The sequence below is a fragment of the Eleginops maclovinus genome, chromosome 5, assembly GCF_036324505.1.
Source record: "Eleginops maclovinus isolate JMC-PN-2008 ecotype Puerto Natales chromosome 5, JC_Emac_rtc_rv5, whole genome shotgun sequence".
In the NCBI taxonomy this organism is placed as follows: Eukaryota; Metazoa; Chordata; class Actinopteri; order Perciformes; family Eleginopidae; genus Eleginops; species Eleginops maclovinus.
The window spans coordinates 2,508,098-2,524,589 of record NC_086353.1 but is presented as its reverse complement, the minus strand read 5'-3'; the positions used below and the strand labels follow the sequence as shown (position 1 = coordinate 2,524,589).

Sequence of the window (16,492 nt, the reverse complement as noted above, 5' to 3'; positions counted from 1 at the left end):
CTTAAAATGTCGAGTTACTCATTTCCATACTTCTTCTACTCCACATCCGAAAATGCACTATTGTTTTTTTTATTCTAGGAAACAGCCCAATACGAGTGGACTTTACTCAGTGGACTTTACTGTTAGTACAGAACATGAATAGGACACCCTCTGTCCTTGGACCCTCACATCGGAAACACTCCCAAAGGATCGCCCCAGTTAACGGGAGGAAATGGGAGAAACCTCGGGCAGAGCAACCGAGGAGGGATCCCCCTCCCAGGACGGAGAGGCGTGCAATAGATGTCGTGTGTACATTAAAAAGATAATACATTTACAACATAGGTAGTCCAAATGCTTGAAAATGCATGTGTCTATAAATAGGAGCTGAATCCAGGTGGATGTCAACAACCCTGTGGGACAAACTAGTAAGGTGAGCATCAGGCCGGAACCACAGCGACCAGTACTGCCCCGACTCAGGATCCACGACTCATCTTGTATCTTAAAACTTAGCTCTTTTGTTTAAAACTTGTTATTGTTGTATATTTTGTGCCACAGAATCTTGTTTCTCTGATGTGATAATAGATTTCTGAGGTCTGACTGCCTCTAATGGAGCAGCAGAAGAAGAAGTGGGCCAGTTGTTGCCGTCACTAACAATTAAAAGTCTCATTCATACTGTCTCTGCAGCTCTCGGACCCTCCGCCTCCTCCTCATCTGTTTGTGATTTGCACTCAGGATTTATTTTCACACGAGCAAACATGAAAGTCTCTCAGCCAGAGCCTCGAAAAAAAAAATCTCCTCTCAAACAGTCTGCGCCATAACGGCTGAGAAACTGCACACACACTGCTCCGAGAAACATGATTTACACTCCGCAGCCTCAGAGCACACAGAGACAAGTCAGAAAATGCTACAGATTTAAAGAAAAACAGTTTATTTATGATGGGAACTGAAAAAGGAGACTTAAAAAACGACAGAATCTACTCTGACTTGTTGATGACATGTTTATGAGATGCTGCACTGTGACATACATGACATTAAAAGGGCAGATTTAATATTCTGACTTCTTTATGACATAACATACTGTGAGTGTTTTGTGACCTATACGAACAGACCTATAATAAGGAGTGTGGACTGGTACTTGGAGAGGTCCCAGTTCACCTCCTGGGCCCCGCCATGGTGCCCTTGAGCCCCCCCTTCATGCCCTAATTGTAATAATATAGAACAACTTTTTATGTTATACTTTACTGTGAGTTTTTGAGGCAAATAATTATGTATTTGGACGTTTTTCTGGATAAACTAAACTATTAATTATGACTTAAATATTCAGACTTTTGTGTAGTTAATATACTAAATAAATGTCTTGGTTTACATTTTCTTGGCATACTTTTTGTGTGACATGTTTAAGACATACTATACTATAAGATGTGTGTGTATGACATACCATACCAGGAATATTTATCACATGTTATTGACATAGGCCTAATGCCTAATGACTAACGACTATTCATACTCTGTGTTTTTAATTTATTCTTTATTTATTTATTTTGTCAAACCAGTTTCTGGGACATTATTGAGGCTTACTGTAATATGACTTTATATCACACACTAGGACTTTTGAATGATCATTGTGTGTCATTCATACTACTTTGACATTTCTATTATATACTTTTATACAGAGGGCTGAAAAGTACTCAGATCTAGTACTTGAGTAAAAGTAGAAGTACTCAGATCTTGTACCTGAGTAAAAGTAAAAGTACTCAGATCTTGTACTTGAGTGAAAGTAGAAGTACTCAGGTATTGTACTTGAGTTAAAGTAGAAGTACTCAGGTCTTGTACTTGAGTAAAAGTAGAAGTACTCAGGTCTTGTACTTGAGTAAAAGTAGAAGTACTCAGATCTTGTACTTGAGTTAAAGTAGAAGTACTCAGATCTTGTTCTTGAGTAAAAGTAGTACTCAGATCTTGTACTTGAGTTAAAGTAAAAGTACTCAGATCTAGTACTTGAGTTAAAGTAGAAGTACTCAGATCTTGTACTTGAGTTAAAGTAAAAGTACTCAGATCTAGTACTTGAGTTAAAGTAGAAGTACTCAGATCTTGTACTTGAGTAAAAGTAGAAGTACTCAGATCTTGTACTTGAGTAAAAGTAGAAGTACTCAGATCTTGTACTTGAGTAAAGTAGAAGTACTCAGATCTTGTACTTGAGTAAAGTAGAAGTACTCAGATCTTGTACTTGAGTAAAGTAGAAGTAGCAGAGTGTAGGAATACTCTGTCACAGTAAAAGTATTCTAAATGTTCCTCCAGTGAAAGTAGAAAGTACTCTCATCTAAATGTACTTAAAGTAGCGACAGTAAAAGTAGTCATTGTCTGATTGGTCCATTTCAGAATAATATCTCTGATATGTTTTATAATGATTGATCATTAAAGTGTTCTCAGAGCTGGTAAAGGTGCTGCTAGTTTGAATGGCTTTGTATACTGCAGGGTAGCTGCTGGATTTACTGCAGGTGAACTAAAGTCTGAGTTAAGGGTTGATCATATTTACCATCATTAATCCAAATCTGTAAAGTAACTAAAGGGATAAAGTAAATGTAGTGGAGTAAAAGTACAAAGTAGCATAAAGTGCAAATACTAAAGTAATGTACAAGTACTTCAATATTGTACTTAAGTGAATTTACTTTGTTACTTTACACCTCTGCTTTATATGACATATTTACGCCATTCTACACTAAACAACTTAAACTTCCGTCATGCAAATCCTTCTTTAAATGATCCTGAACAGAGATGAAATAAAGGTTAACTGTCAAATACTGAAATGTAGAAGCATTAAATGCTCCTTGGTATCTGTTCTACTCTTTAACCCGCTCTGATATTTCATTATACCAGGTATCACCAGGGTTCAAGAGACTCTTAAGTGAGCCTTCACTAGTTTAGTAGTTTCTGATGGCTTTTCCGCTGACGTTAACATATCACAGACGTCAGGAAAGGTCTTTACAGTGAAACCTGTGCCGCTCTTTATCAGTGAGGCTGTCGTCTGTGAGAGCTGGACACACACCAACCTGTCACTGAGTTTGGCCTGGGAATTATTAATGAAGCACAGTGGGGGGGGAGGAGGTGGAGGTAAGGGGGGAGTCATTCAGAGTTCAGAGTAACCTCTCAGGTAGCTTAATTTCACCTGCAGGTAAGTGTCGGCTGCAGAGGGTAAAAGGATCCGCCGTAAACACTTTCAGCCATGTTGTTGTGGTGTCAGGTGAGGCCAGGAAAACACCACCTGTGTGTGTGTGTGTGTGTGTGTGTGTGTGTGTGTGTGTGTGTGTGTGTGTGTGTGTGTGTGTGTGTGTGTGTGTGTGTGTGTGTGTGTGTGTGTGTGTGTGTGTGTGTGTGTGCGCCTGCGCCTGTGTGTGTGTGTGTGTGTGTGTGTGTGTGTGTGGTTTTTTTTTTTTGTATGGTAGAAAATGTTTAAACAGTGGTCCAATTAAAGCTGTATTGTTTCACTTCTGGCCACCAGGGGACAGCATACTTTCACATCTGACAGTTCGACAGATTATCCTCGTCGTCGTTTACCTTCAAATGACCAGAGAGCGTGCAGGCATGAGTCGTAAAACCCAGAAAGCAGTCAGCATTTTAGCACGTCCGATTCGTCTATCTCAAATGTTTTTGGGATGCTTCTGTGGTTAGAATCCTTAAAGCAGGTTTACAACATCAAAAGAAGTCAGTTAACATCCCTACTGGTGAATGTCTTGCGCTGGAGTGTCTTAAAAACTGTGGTTGCTCACTGAATGAGACCAAACATCAACACGCAAACATTAGCCGCCTTTAGCTTAGCATCTATAGCCGATAGGTCATGGAGTGGCAGATTATTGTTGTAGACCAACCAGGAAGTCAACATCTTACTACTTTCCATGGAAAAAATGTTTCCATTGAATGTTTGTATAATATACAATCTGTGGCAAACACGTTTACGATGGTCAGCAGGATAATCTGCACTTATTTTTTAACGTTAATTGCAATCACTGGAAGTAAAAGCTAACGCAAGATCACGTGACATTTTACGTCACCAATGCTAAGCTAAAGGTGGCTAATGCTTGCTGGCTCACATTAGTAATAGCACAGCAGCTACTTTATTTGATTAATCAACTAATGAGATTATTTCTTCTCCATGATCAACTATGAACAGAATGTAGTTTATTCAAATGTACATAATACTGAATATACAAATATCTCACACACTGACTTTGAAAGCCAAAATGAGCTCCTTTTTAATTGAGAAAACGTCTTCTTCCTGGCAAAGAGAAGCGTTTTTTTTTCCAGACGAAGTGAAGTGAATCCTGGAGTCAGTTTGGGAGAACGACAGCGTGATTAGACCGCGGCAGATATCATCAGTGTGCCTGTGATTTGACTACAGTTACACACCTGTCTGCTGATAGCGAGGCTCGGTTTACCTGTCGGGACGGAGTACCTGCAGCGAGTATCTGCTCCATCAGACAGCTGCCAGACTTAATGAAGCCCCTGACCCCCCCCTCATAAACTCAAACCCAAACCCCGGTATTCAGGTGTCTGCTGCAGAGATACGATCATCAATTAAAGGTTTTTAACATGTATATTATTTTACTCCTATTTTGTAGATACATATTCAACAAGTGTGTGGTTAATGAAAACCTACTGTTGTTTTCTATGTATCATTTTAATTCTAAAACAATTAAATGGTATACTTCTACTCCACTACATTTGTTTAATCCCTTTAGTTGCTAGACAGATGTTGATTAATGAAGTTAAATATAACCAACCTTAAATCAGACTTTAGTTCACCTGGAGTAAATTCAGCAGCTACCCTGCAGTATACAAAGCCATTCAAACTAGCTGCACCTTTACCAGCTCTGAGAACACTTTAATGATCAATCATTATAAAACATATCAGAGATATTATTCTGAAATGGACCAATCAGACAATGACTACTTTTACTGTCGCTACTTTAAGTACATTTAGATGAGAGTACTTTCTACTTTCACTGGAGGAACATTTAGAATACTTTTACTGTGACAGAGTATTCCTACACTCTGCTACTTCTACTTTACTCAAGTACAAGACCTGAGTACTTCTACTTTTACTCAAGTACAAGATCTGAGTACTTCTTCTTTACTCAAGAACAAGATCTGAGTACTTCTACTTTACTCAAGTACAAGACCTGAGTACTTCTACTTTACTCAAGTACAAGATCTGAGTACTTCTACTTTACTCAAGTACAAGACCTGAGTACTTCTACTTTACTCAAGTACAAGATCTGAGTACTTCTACTTTACTCAAGTACAAGACCTGAGTACTTCTACTTTACTCAAGTACAAGACCTGAGTACTTCTACTTTACTCAAGTACAAGACCTGAGTACTTCTTCTTTTACTCAAGTACAAGATCTGAGTACTTCTACTTTACTCAAGTACAAGACCTGAGTACTTCTACTTTACTCAAGTACAAGACCTGAGTACTTCTTCTTTTACTCAAGAACAAGATCTGAGTACTTCTACTTTTACTCAAGTACAAGATCTGAGTACTTCTACTTTTACTCAAGTACAAGATCTGAGTACTTCTACTTTACTTTTACTCTTTGGATTCATTATTGCTACTCTTATCTTTTAAAGTGTGTTTAATAGTTGTAGTTTTTCATGCAGTTAATTCAACTTCTCAAAAATGGAAAGTGTCTTTTTATGTCCCTCCTTTAAAAAATCTGATAAAACCAACAACAAAAACAACAACAACAACAACAAATTAATGATATCAACAATAAAACATTTATTGGTAAAACACTTTCAAAACAGTTAAAGTGCTTTACAGGAAATAAAGTGAAATTACAGCAATGTAGAAAACAGAGGCAACGTTAGAAAAGCGACTCTCAGTGTTCACAGTAAAAAAGGAATGATGAATATTTAAAAGAAGTGTCAGGTTAGCCTAGCTTAGAGCAATAACTGCAAACAAATGATATCAATCTTTTGACAGAAAACAAATTACTATTGAAGGTATTTAAGTCATTTTTATTTAAGTGCAAAGAAGGAGTTTGGTCCATACTTTCGGGGGGGGGAAGCAACACTTTTAGATATCAAATGACACAAATTAAGAGACAACGTTGGTACATCTTTAAATGACTAAAAACTTCAGTTTGAAGTTGCTTAAATTATGAGTGAGATGAGGAGAGATCTCGTCTGTGTGGAGTCAGGACGTGGTTAGCCTAGCTTAGCATAGAGACTGGAAGCAGGGGAAACTGCTAGCCTAGCATCAGTGAGTTTTAGAGGCAATTTTAGCTGTTTTTTAACTTTAAACAGTGAAGAGCAAACAGCTATCTCCCTGCCTTTAGTGTTTATGCTAAGCTAGGCTAAGCATGATTCCAGCTCTTTACTTAAAGACGCCCACACATACTTTCTATCTCAAATAGCATATAGGCCATGTGTGCCATGATCTAAAAAACAGGACACCTTTAAAATAGATTAGAAACTCGACATAAACATCATTACGGTTTTTAATCACACATTTGTACGAGAAATGCTGATTTAAACTCTTACATTTGAGAAAGTCCTCAGGAATGTGTTTAGAGTCCTGCTGCACAGGTGGAGCTCGGACAGCTGTTTCTGTTTGGTGTCCTCTTCAGACCGGTGAGCGGAGACAGGTGTGTTGTTATTTTCGAGGCCGGTTTGCCTCCCTCAGCTTGGAGTTCGGAGGTTTTGGGTGGCCTGAAGTCGCTGTCGTCTTTTCTCCATCGCCTGCTGCTTCTTCAGCGCGATCTCTGCTGCCGAGCATTTACCAACATCTGCAGAAAAACACAGGATGAGGATGTTAAGCATTTAAGGACTGTAATACCTGAAAGATAAAGACAAAACTGACACATTTAATTGACAAATGTGGTTTAAAAATGTACAGAACAAGCTTAGTTAACTAGCGTGGTAAATCATGATTTGTTACTAGGGTTGCAAAGTCCTGGGGAAATTTGAAGTTGAATTTTCCACATAAATTAACACAAGTTTAAAGATATTAAGAGTTAAAATTAAAGTGTAGGCTTTAAATGCTCAGGCTGTATTTACACTTTATTGTTTTTAATTAAAAATCAACTATTTATTGGAGTTTATCTAAAATTCCAGAACTAAACTTTTTACTTTCTAAGAATTACAGACACATTGAAACCCCACAGTCACAGTGCAATGATTAGTATTTCTCTCCAGTGAGCGTGATCAAAGCTGTGTCTCACACGGTAAAAATCATCTGCTAACCTTCATAACCTATTTGATGTTTGCTCAAAATGCAAAGATAACGGCAGCTTCTTCTTCTTCTTCTTCTTTTATCATTCTACAATATTACTTTGAAACCGGTACGGCAAAAATAATAGAGACCATTATTTAGCAATAGCTAGAAACCTTTATTTTATTTAGAAGAATTGGAGAGGATGAAACCCTCGTTATTTTGTCACACGTGGAGATGGACACACAGCGAAATTGGACCTCTGCATTTAACCCAACCTAGTACTCAGAGACTCACTGGTCTGATCGGGAGGTGAACAGGTGACCCTACAGTTCAAAGACCAAGTTCCGACAGACTGAGCCACTGCCACACAGAAATGTGTCACAAGCACCGCTTTTAATAATATAATATAATCCTGGTGATTGTATAATCCTAACAGCCAGCATTTACTTTGTGACAGTTTTGGATCGTGGCTGGTCAAATAAGCAAACATTTGTCTACATCGAATATGATTTTTAATAGAAAAGTTGTGAAACTTTCCAAGACTCCCAAGCCTTTGCAAGAAGTCGTCCATCAACCGATCACAAACCTGTCAAACTGACTTCATGATGTGGTTGTGTGTGCCTGTGATGTTAAAGAGTGTGTCTAAAGGAGGAAACAGATAGACCTCCCACTCTTACCTGAGCTGTTTACAGTAGGAACCGGGTTGTTAGGCTTCTTGAAGCTGAACTGGCCCTTGCATCCCTGCACTGCTGACTGCACACACCCCGAGCCGTTTGTGGAGTTTTGCACTTGTGTGGATCGGAAAGAATTTGTCACCTGTGCCCCGACGTCAGAGATGAACCCAGCAGCCAATGAGCTGCCAGCGGCTCTTCCTGATGCAGAAGAAACATTTGTTGGTGTTGGTTTTTTCGGTATAAAACTCTGCTGATTGGCTGGCTGCTGGTTCCTGTTGTACGGCTGAAGCGGCGCTCTCTGGTTTGACGCGGGACTCGAGGGAGGAGGCTGTTTTGTAGAAGCTTGGGGCACGTTTTGGATCTGGTTCTCCACGTCTTCGCACATTTCACACAGCAGGTCGTCGTCAGCCAGGTCATCCCAAACCGGGTCGGACTCGAAGAAATTCGACAAGTCCTCCTCCTGGTGTTCGGAGAAGGCAGGCGTTGAAGCTACTGCGGGTTTTATTGGGAACATTTGAGCTGTTTTTGAAGTGTTCGATGCAGTAGCAGTAGGCGTGTTGTATTTAGAAACACAGGTCCTCTGATTAAACGGTTGTCTCTGTGGATCTGACTTCACTGTGTTCGACGTTTGCATGTTTGATGCAGCAGAAGAAGAAGAGGAAACAGAAGTCTTTTGATTCAATTGGGGTTTCAGTGGTTCTGATTTCACCGTGTTTGATGTTTGCCAGGTAGGCTGAGAACCCGCCTTTTTTAAAACACTGTTTCCGGAAGAAAACGTGTTTTGCGTAGGGTCTTTCTTCAAGCTGTAATCCATCTTCGAATTGGCCCAAGTGTCCGTCTGGATTAGTTTGACAGGGAAATTAGGATTGGGCTCCAGTTTGAAACTCGCTCTTTGCCTCACAGTAGGCTTCTCCACTTTAGAAACAGCTGATTGAACATTAGTTTGACTTTCTCTTGGAAATGTGATTTGACTGGGTTGTTTCTGGGTTGAAGAGTGCTTTGGGGAAATGAATTTATGAGGATTCTGCGTCATCTCCAACACCAAAGAGTCGTTTAGCAAGTCGTCGTTGTCCCAATCGTCGTCAAAGTCATCTTTAATGTTTGTCGTGGAAACAACGGGAGTGGGAGTGTGTGATAAAGCAGACGTTTTCCCAGAAACCCTTTTGGCTGCGGGTTTCACTTGGGACGGCTGAGCTGAAAACACCTGACTTAAGTTCCCGCTTAAACGTTGGGTCGGTCCATCAAACAGGAGGTCCAAATCGTCCTCCATGTGTTGATCCAGGCTGAGCTGAACCTCGGTCCCAGCCACTGCCTCCACAGCCGGGCGACGGTTTTCAGGAAGGGAAGGGGAGAAGTCGATTTGATCCAAAATGTCGTCTGACAGCAGCTCCAGACTCTGCTGATGAAGGTCCTCCACCTCTTCCTCTTCTTCGTCCTGATGACACATGTTGAAGTCAAACTGCTTGGCCAGCTTCAGCAGGTCGTCCACCGCGTTCAGTCTGCCAGAAAAACAAAACAATTAGTCTAATCTTTAGGGTTTGAACCTTTGTGGAGGCTGTATAAACGGTCCTTGAATAATTCATTTGTTTTGTGTATTTTGCTTCCACACCATGCACTCGTTGCTTTCTATTAATATACTTCTGGTAGACGTTTTGTATTTTCTTTTCTAACGTGATCATGTATTTTCTGTCGCTCCTTTTGCAATATGAGCCCCTGTTGTGACCTTGTGGATTCATGCCAATGTATTCGATACAGTTTATTTAATTAGATCTGTTTCATTTGTATTAGTTTACTCTGTATTGACAAATGGCTTAGTGCATTGTTATTATTATTATTTATACGAGTGAAAGGGAACTATTATTAGAAGCAAACTCAGGTTAAAGCTACATGAAATGCTGCAAAAATTGCACCTGGCATATGTCACAAAATGTTACGACAAGACAGTTAAAACTTGGAAAGATGTTTTTTCTAGAATAAATTTCAAAGCCTGTGATTGTTTATTAACTTGTCTTTGTAAAAACAGATTGTTATTGCAAAAAGATCTATAGTTGCAGATACAATTTGTGTTTGTACACTAGTTATATAAAGGGTGATATAAACTCCACAGACTTTGAGACACCGAAGACGCCGTTAGAGGCTTTGAAATGATTTATGAACATTATTTCACAACTTTAAAATCACATAGAGCCTGAACGCCTATGAACTTCAGAGGAGAGGAATATGATAACCACCTGAAGCTCGGTTACAGATGTGTGTTTGCTTCGTCTGAACCTACTGTACCTCAGGGATTTCTTCTTGAGTTTGGGAACTTGAACATCAGGCGTGCAGGGAATGGTGTCTCCGATCCACTGCTGCAACATCGGCTCTGCAACCTTGGGTCTGCCATGCTTCAGAGAGACAGGAAACAATACCAGCAGAGTATTAATACATGCGGTTTATGCAGGCTCTGAGCAGACAACACAAAGAAACAGAGAAAACACTGAAAAACCTTTACTAAAAGAGGCCTTAATATGGCAAGGGCTCCAACACATTATACAGGATAGGCTAAGGGGCGGGACATCTCTAAGCGGTTGACCAATCACAACAGAGCCGACCAGCTCACCAATCAGAGCAGACTGGGCTCTGGTTTCAGACAGAGGGTGAAAAGAGGTGCTGCAGCACAGACAGTATGAGACAAAAAAAGAGCTTTTTGAACATTAAAGCATGGAGACATGTCCGAGTAGAGATACTACATACAAATATGAACCTAGAAAATAAACATACAGAATAAGGGGATTTCAGACGGGTTCATGAATTCAAATGTGTGCAGGGCTAGCCATGTTACTGACCTTTGGAGCGATCCTGTTTACGATGTCTGAGATGTTCGCAACCCGAGCAGGCTGCTTCCTGGCTGCTCTTTTACCTGGAAAACAAACACAAACAAGACACTTGTAGACTAACTGTCTGTACATCCACGTGACATCCCTGCAGCCTACATATGCTGACAGCTCAGCGTGTCATGAATAAAAACATGTATATTACTTGATTATGCAGCACATGTTCTAAAAGCATCTACAGAAAAGAAGCCCAGATGAGCCAAACATGTGACAGAAGGGGCTTTGAGCTCAGAGGGTGAACTCTATTTCACATTAACGGTTTTAAAGGCTTGCGTTTACCGAGTCTGTTGGGGGAAGGAGAGCTGGCGTCCCAAATGATGTCCTGCTGAAAGTCTGAGTCGTTGTGCGGAGACTCTGCGCTGAAAACAGCTGTCCTGGAGCTCTTGATCCGGGTCGGGGTCTTAAATTCTGAATGAGAGGAAACAGAAACAAGCAGATTGAAATAAAGAGACAGGTTCAGGAACAATGACCGTTGATGCCCAGTTTATTAAACTTCTGTTAACTCTTTCATGTCTATTTTCTCTGCAGGAGGTCAGAGGTCAAGGTTTGAACGTCTTCCTCAAGGACACTTCACTAAAGGCTGAGACTTTATATAGTTAATTCACATACACTTTTACACAGGTATGCAGTATCATTTTTAGCTTTCCATGTTTTGTTCTGACTGTTAAAAATTCTGAAATTTGAGTAAAGTTTTGCTATATGGAAGATGTACACACAAAAGCCTACCCATGGATTTGTATGATCTGTAGGTATATTACCCACACATATAATCCAAAAACAGCCTTTTATTTGAGCTAAATTAAAGTAATTACTTACTGCACATTTAATTAAATTAATTAATTCGGTAACCCAAATATGGGCTTCAAAGGTCGGCACACTTCCGGGAGCTTTGATGTTGTCAGGGCTCGCCATAGCAGACAAGAGAGGCATGTAATAACAACAGAAACCTAAAATAAAGATGCTAAAATAAATGAATAAATACTGACCAGACTTTTGGTTGATTGGAGAGTCTGCCTCCGCCGCTGTCTGTGTCTGCTGGGTCTGCCTGAAGCTCCTCCTCAGTCGGTTTGTTTTCACCGCCTGCTGCTGCTGCTGCTGCTGCTGCTGCTGCTGCTGCTGCTGCTGCTGCTGCTGCTGCTGCTGCTGCTGCTGCTGCTGCTGCTGCTGCTGCTGCTGCTGCTGCTGCTGCTGCTGCTGCTGCTGCTGCTGCTGCTGCTGCTGCTGCTGCTGCTGCTGCTGCTGCTGCTGCTGCTGCTGCTGCTGCTGCTGCTGCTGCTGCTGCTGCTGCTGCTGCTGCTGCTGCTGCTGCTGCTGCTGCTGCTGCTGCTGCTGCTGCTGCTGCTGCTGCTGCTGCTGCTGCTGCTGCTGCTGCTGCTGCTGCTGCTGCTGCTGCTGCTGCTGCTGCTGCTGCTGCTGCTGCTGCTGCTGCTGCTGCTGCTGCTGCTGCTGCTGCTGCTGCTGCTGCTGCTGCTGCTGCCTACCGGACGCAGCGTCGATCCTCCTCCGGTCCATGATGGTGAGCAGCCGTTAACGTTTAGAATACCGACGGTTTGCGGTTTACGTAGTGAACTTTGTTTTTATTGACAGTTTATCTTGTTGTTGTAAATGTTTCGGACACCCGGCGGTGATTTTGAACGTCCCGGATGTTGTAATTCCCAGGGTTCCTTGCGGCAGGGCCTTCAAGAGCGACAAAGGTGCTCGGAAATTGCGCATATTGAGTTTTCATCGGGATTATTTCAGTCTGAAGTCTATTTAATAGTTGTGTTTTCATTTTAAAAAATAACTTTCTTATTTGCTGTCAAACATGAAAACTAAATAATATACTTAAATAAATTAAACACAAGCATCATCGGTGGAAGTAGCGTCTTTAATACAACTTTTGCTACTGTTTTATTTTATTGCGCACACAGATTTGCATCAGGAGGATTTTAGCCTAAAGCAGCGGTTCCCAAACTTTGTTTGCGGCGCACCCGCTTCTAGCTTTGTTTTATCGCCATATAAATAACTTTGTCATGAGACGTCCACTTGACAGTTTCCCTGATTTCAGCCAGTTAGTCATATTTGAAAGAATGAATGAAACGAGTTGGCGCGCAAATATCCTAGCCTACAGTGAAACGTAGAAGAAGAGCGCCGTCTTCTTCTACGTTTCTATCACAAACTAATAAATTATAGTTTTTTGATTTAAAGTAAAAGGGATTACAAAGGAAATGTTTACTGTTGCTGTTTTTTATTGTAGCCTATGGAAAAATCCCACTTAAAAAACAACACTGTAATATTTTTATGTTTCATCTCGCGCACCCCCTGGTGGCAGCTCGCGGACCCCTGGTGGCAGCTCGCGGACTCCTGGTCTAAAGTCTATTTAAGAGTTGTGTTATTATTTTTTACTTTTTTTGAACATGTATTTATTGATTTTCAGATGTTTGTAGAAATCGACAATCCACAATGGTACATTATAGCAAAAAGTGAATCAACATTAATAATGTAAATCCCCCCTCCCCCTCCCTAAGGGAAAATAAACAGAACTAACAAAGGAAGATAGATTAAAATTAATTAAATAATAATAATAATTTAAATAAAGTTTAAAAATGCAACGCACATACAGGCTTATAACATTACATAAAAGACATAAAATAGGTGCTGGACACAATATGGTTGTATGTAGACATCAAAGTTATTATACATTCAGTATTCACTATGGATATACCACTCTCAAGTCTCCAAAACTTCCCCAAGATCACAATTCTCCAGGAATGTAAGAAAGGGAGTCCAAACCTCATAGAATTTGGCTGATTTCTTTTTCACTGTGTATGCTAATTTTTCAAGGACAAGGCATGCAGACAACTCTTTAAGCCAGCGGCCAACAGAAGGGCTTAATGTAATGCTACCTACTCCAGCACATTTCATTGACTTCATTTATCTTACAGCTTTAATTCATTTTCATATTCAGAATATTAATGACACATATTTTATAATGAAATATAATGAAAGTGTATACATCGGTATGTAATGTAAGCTTTGCCAGCTGCACACATAAGCATCATAAATTATATTTTGTAATATTATTCTGAAATGTGCTATTCTGTGTATAGTACTTTATACATTAAGTATAATATTATACAAATACTTTTGTAATGTTCTTTTCATCGTCATGCAGAACGGCCAATTTCAGGATCATATTACTAGATTACAATTACTAGAGTTTTATTACAGAATTTAAGAGCTTATTTTAATTTATTTATATTCTGCTGGGTGAATTTAGCCAACAATATAGATGATGTATTATTTTGACATTTAGTAATACATTACCCTATTTGTTGATTGTATTTTGTATTATTAATCTGCATCCGCAAAGCCCATGAAGTTAATAAATAAATAATAACAGTAACAGGTGCATTACCTAGCTCTGAAATGTCGTGAAGAAGAAGTATAAAGGGGCAGATCATGTCAATTAAAGTATCTCAAAGTAATACTTGAGAAAAATGTACTTTCCACCACTGCTCACCTGTTCAGAAGCAAACCAACAGTGCTGTATTTTGTGTTTTTTGTATGAGCAATAATGAACAGGCTTCAATTATGAGGTAGGGGTTTGGGGGTTTGGTCTAATGATCCATTACAATGATCAGGACAGACCATCATAGCAGCAGTAAATCTCAGATGATCTCAGAGAGATTAGACGCCAGTCTCGTGCAGCAGCAGCAGGGGTTGTTTGTGAAGCTGTCAGTAGCAGCTCTCATCCTCCATCGTTTCCCCAAAGGAAGGATAAGCGCGCCACATCCCGCTGGGCTGACTGTATATACACACAGTGATGTGAGCACACACTGAAAACAAGCTCACTTCAAATCAGATTGATGCTCCCTGGAACAAAATACATGCACATGAGTGACTGATTCACTGAGTTATAGCAGATGATGGTGCAGACAACTGAAGCATAGACACATGTTTTATTGATTTCTACCTTAATTGTACTTTCTTTATGAGGTAATAATACAGTCAGTTTACTGCATCACATGTTGTTAGAGTGTGGGAAGTGTGTGCTAACATAGGTAGTGGGATTTTTGGTTTGTTTCTATTTTTTTTATTTCTAAATATGTGCAATGCCTTGTTTTGTTTTATGCTGCTGCAACCCAAACATTTTCCAGTTCGGGATTAACAAAGTACCTCTTATCTCTCATTTTATCTTATTCTTAAAAGTTCAACTTCATTTATGACATTAGAATGATATGCCCATTATCTCAACTTCACTCAAAAAGAAACTTCCTCTATTTTTGTGTATGTTATACCTGCGGCTAAACATCCTTCGTACTATTGCATGCAAAATAAGGACACGGAAAAGGGTAGAAGTTCTCTTTCACTCAAAGCCTTTTCTCTTAAAAAATTTGAGACCAATGCTCTTCTAAAGTTAGCATCCAATGTAGACCACTTGGTAGCTACGGCTAAGCCCTTCAGCCTAGCATTAGCAAGCAAGCTGATTGTTCAAAGTAACCGCTAAACTGCCTTCACGTGCTCAGCGCTGACTTTGCCATTGTGTTTCTAGGAGAGAGCGGTGCCCTCGGCGTCACACACTGCTTGGAATTGTCGCTGCGTGTTGCATTCAAAGTTCAAATTATTTCAACTTGTTGCTGCTGACCCTTCCATGTGCAACCAATCAGATGGCAGCTGTTTGTAGCGGCGCAAGCTAGCAGAGGAGGTAACAATATCACCAAACTTAACTGGATGTTTTCACCACAAGGCCCTGTGCCCAATCTTTAAGTGAGACAATGGTGCATCATGTGAAGGCAGCTTAACTGTGAGTACAGATAGTCTCTGCACTCTGAAAACATTACACAGTGACATAGAAACCCCACAGCCAATTAGTTTTGGTGGTGTGTCTGCAGAAACAGTAGCAAGCACACTAGTGTAAATGCTCACAATTGCAATGGCAAATTTAAACCATCCTTATGGGTCAATCCAAAGTGACCTGATTGGAGGGATTTCCCAGCACGGAGATATTAGGAACTGATTCCCACTGTCAAATGGTTACTATGAGCAACCTTTAAATTTGTCTTGGGAAAAAATGCTAAAACAAAACCATAAAATCCACCCTGTACTGTCCTCTAAAGCAAATGTGCAGCTCTGTTTCCAGCTCGCCAACTGTGTGGACGGAGGTGAAATGTGAGCGATTCATCACCGTCCTGTTGGGCAGACATTCAGACCCTCCGCCTGGCTCGCAGCCAAACACAGATATGCACCATATTTCATGGCCTGTGCCTTCGGATAGAATACCCTGCTGCTCTAAAGAAAACACCGGGCTTCAATGGACTGAGGAAAGGAATCTGTGGCCGAGCTGTCAAGAAGGAAAGAGGCAGCTACCTGGTTTTTACATTACATTGGCAGTGGGCTAAATGGCTCTTTTTTCCCCCCCAGTAGACATTGTCCGTCTTTGAAATGTGATCCGGGGCTCGTTAGAAAAGGTCTGAGCGCTTTCAGGCCGGCGGATCAGAGAGCAGTGTCAGATATGCAGCTCTCTAATCTCACCAATCTATCACTGTCTCCTTAGAAGTGCCAGAAAGCCTCCTGGGTGCAAAAAACTGCAGTTACCAGCGCTCATCTGTAAGCTGTTGAAATCAAAACCAGTTTATAAATCAGAAGGCGGCTACTGGACGAGGCCTGGGTACTGAAAATATTCTGCAGGATACACAAGTCTTCTGAAAACTGAAAAGCCCCTGAGAACTTTAAATACTTCACATAAGGAACACGAGTTTTACAAATCCT

At 40.5% G+C, this 16,492-nt stretch overlaps 1 protein-coding gene across 2 annotated transcripts; it reads right to left on the bottom strand.

Annotated features, from left to right (window-relative positions):
* Positions 1-5,730: 5,730 nt before the first annotated feature.
* etaa1a (ETAA1 activator of ATR kinase a) lies at positions 5,731-12,396 on the bottom strand. 2 transcript variants are annotated; one of them, XM_063883069.1, is made up of 7 exons: positions 12,219-12,396; positions 11,728-11,849; positions 11,021-11,149; positions 10,694-10,767; positions 10,146-10,252; positions 7,869-9,364; positions 5,731-6,763 (listed from the first exon to the last, which is right to left on the bottom strand). In XM_063883069.1, the coding sequence occupies exons 1-7, from the start codon at positions 12,251-12,253 to the stop codon at positions 6,657-6,659; spliced, it is 2,070 nt and encodes a 689-aa protein (XP_063739139.1). In that variant the 5' UTR covers positions 12,254-12,396; the 3' UTR covers positions 5,731-6,656. The 2 variants fall into 2 exon arrangements, with proteins under 2 accessions (XP_063739139.1, XP_063739138.1); XM_063883068.1 differs by having other exon boundaries at positions 11,728-11,852; positions 12,219-12,379.
* Positions 12,397-16,492: the final 4,096 nt, after the last annotated feature.

What these genes read in the sequence shown, in the direction of transcription:
- etaa1a (XM_063883068.1), bottom strand. Translation starts at nt 12,253, where the DNA reads ATGGACCGGAGGAGGATCGACGCTGCGTCCGGTAG. An exon ending in ATCGACGCTGCGTCCGGTAG is followed by an intron (nt 11,853 to 12,218) that starts GCAGCAGCAGCA and finishes GCAGCAGCAGCA; the next exon opens with GCAGCAGCAGCAGCAGCAGC. An exon ending in CTCAAGAAGAAATCCCTGAG is followed by an intron (nt 9,365 to 10,145) that starts GTACAGTAGGTT and finishes TTTTTCTGGCAG; the next exon opens with ACTGAACGCGGTGGACGACC.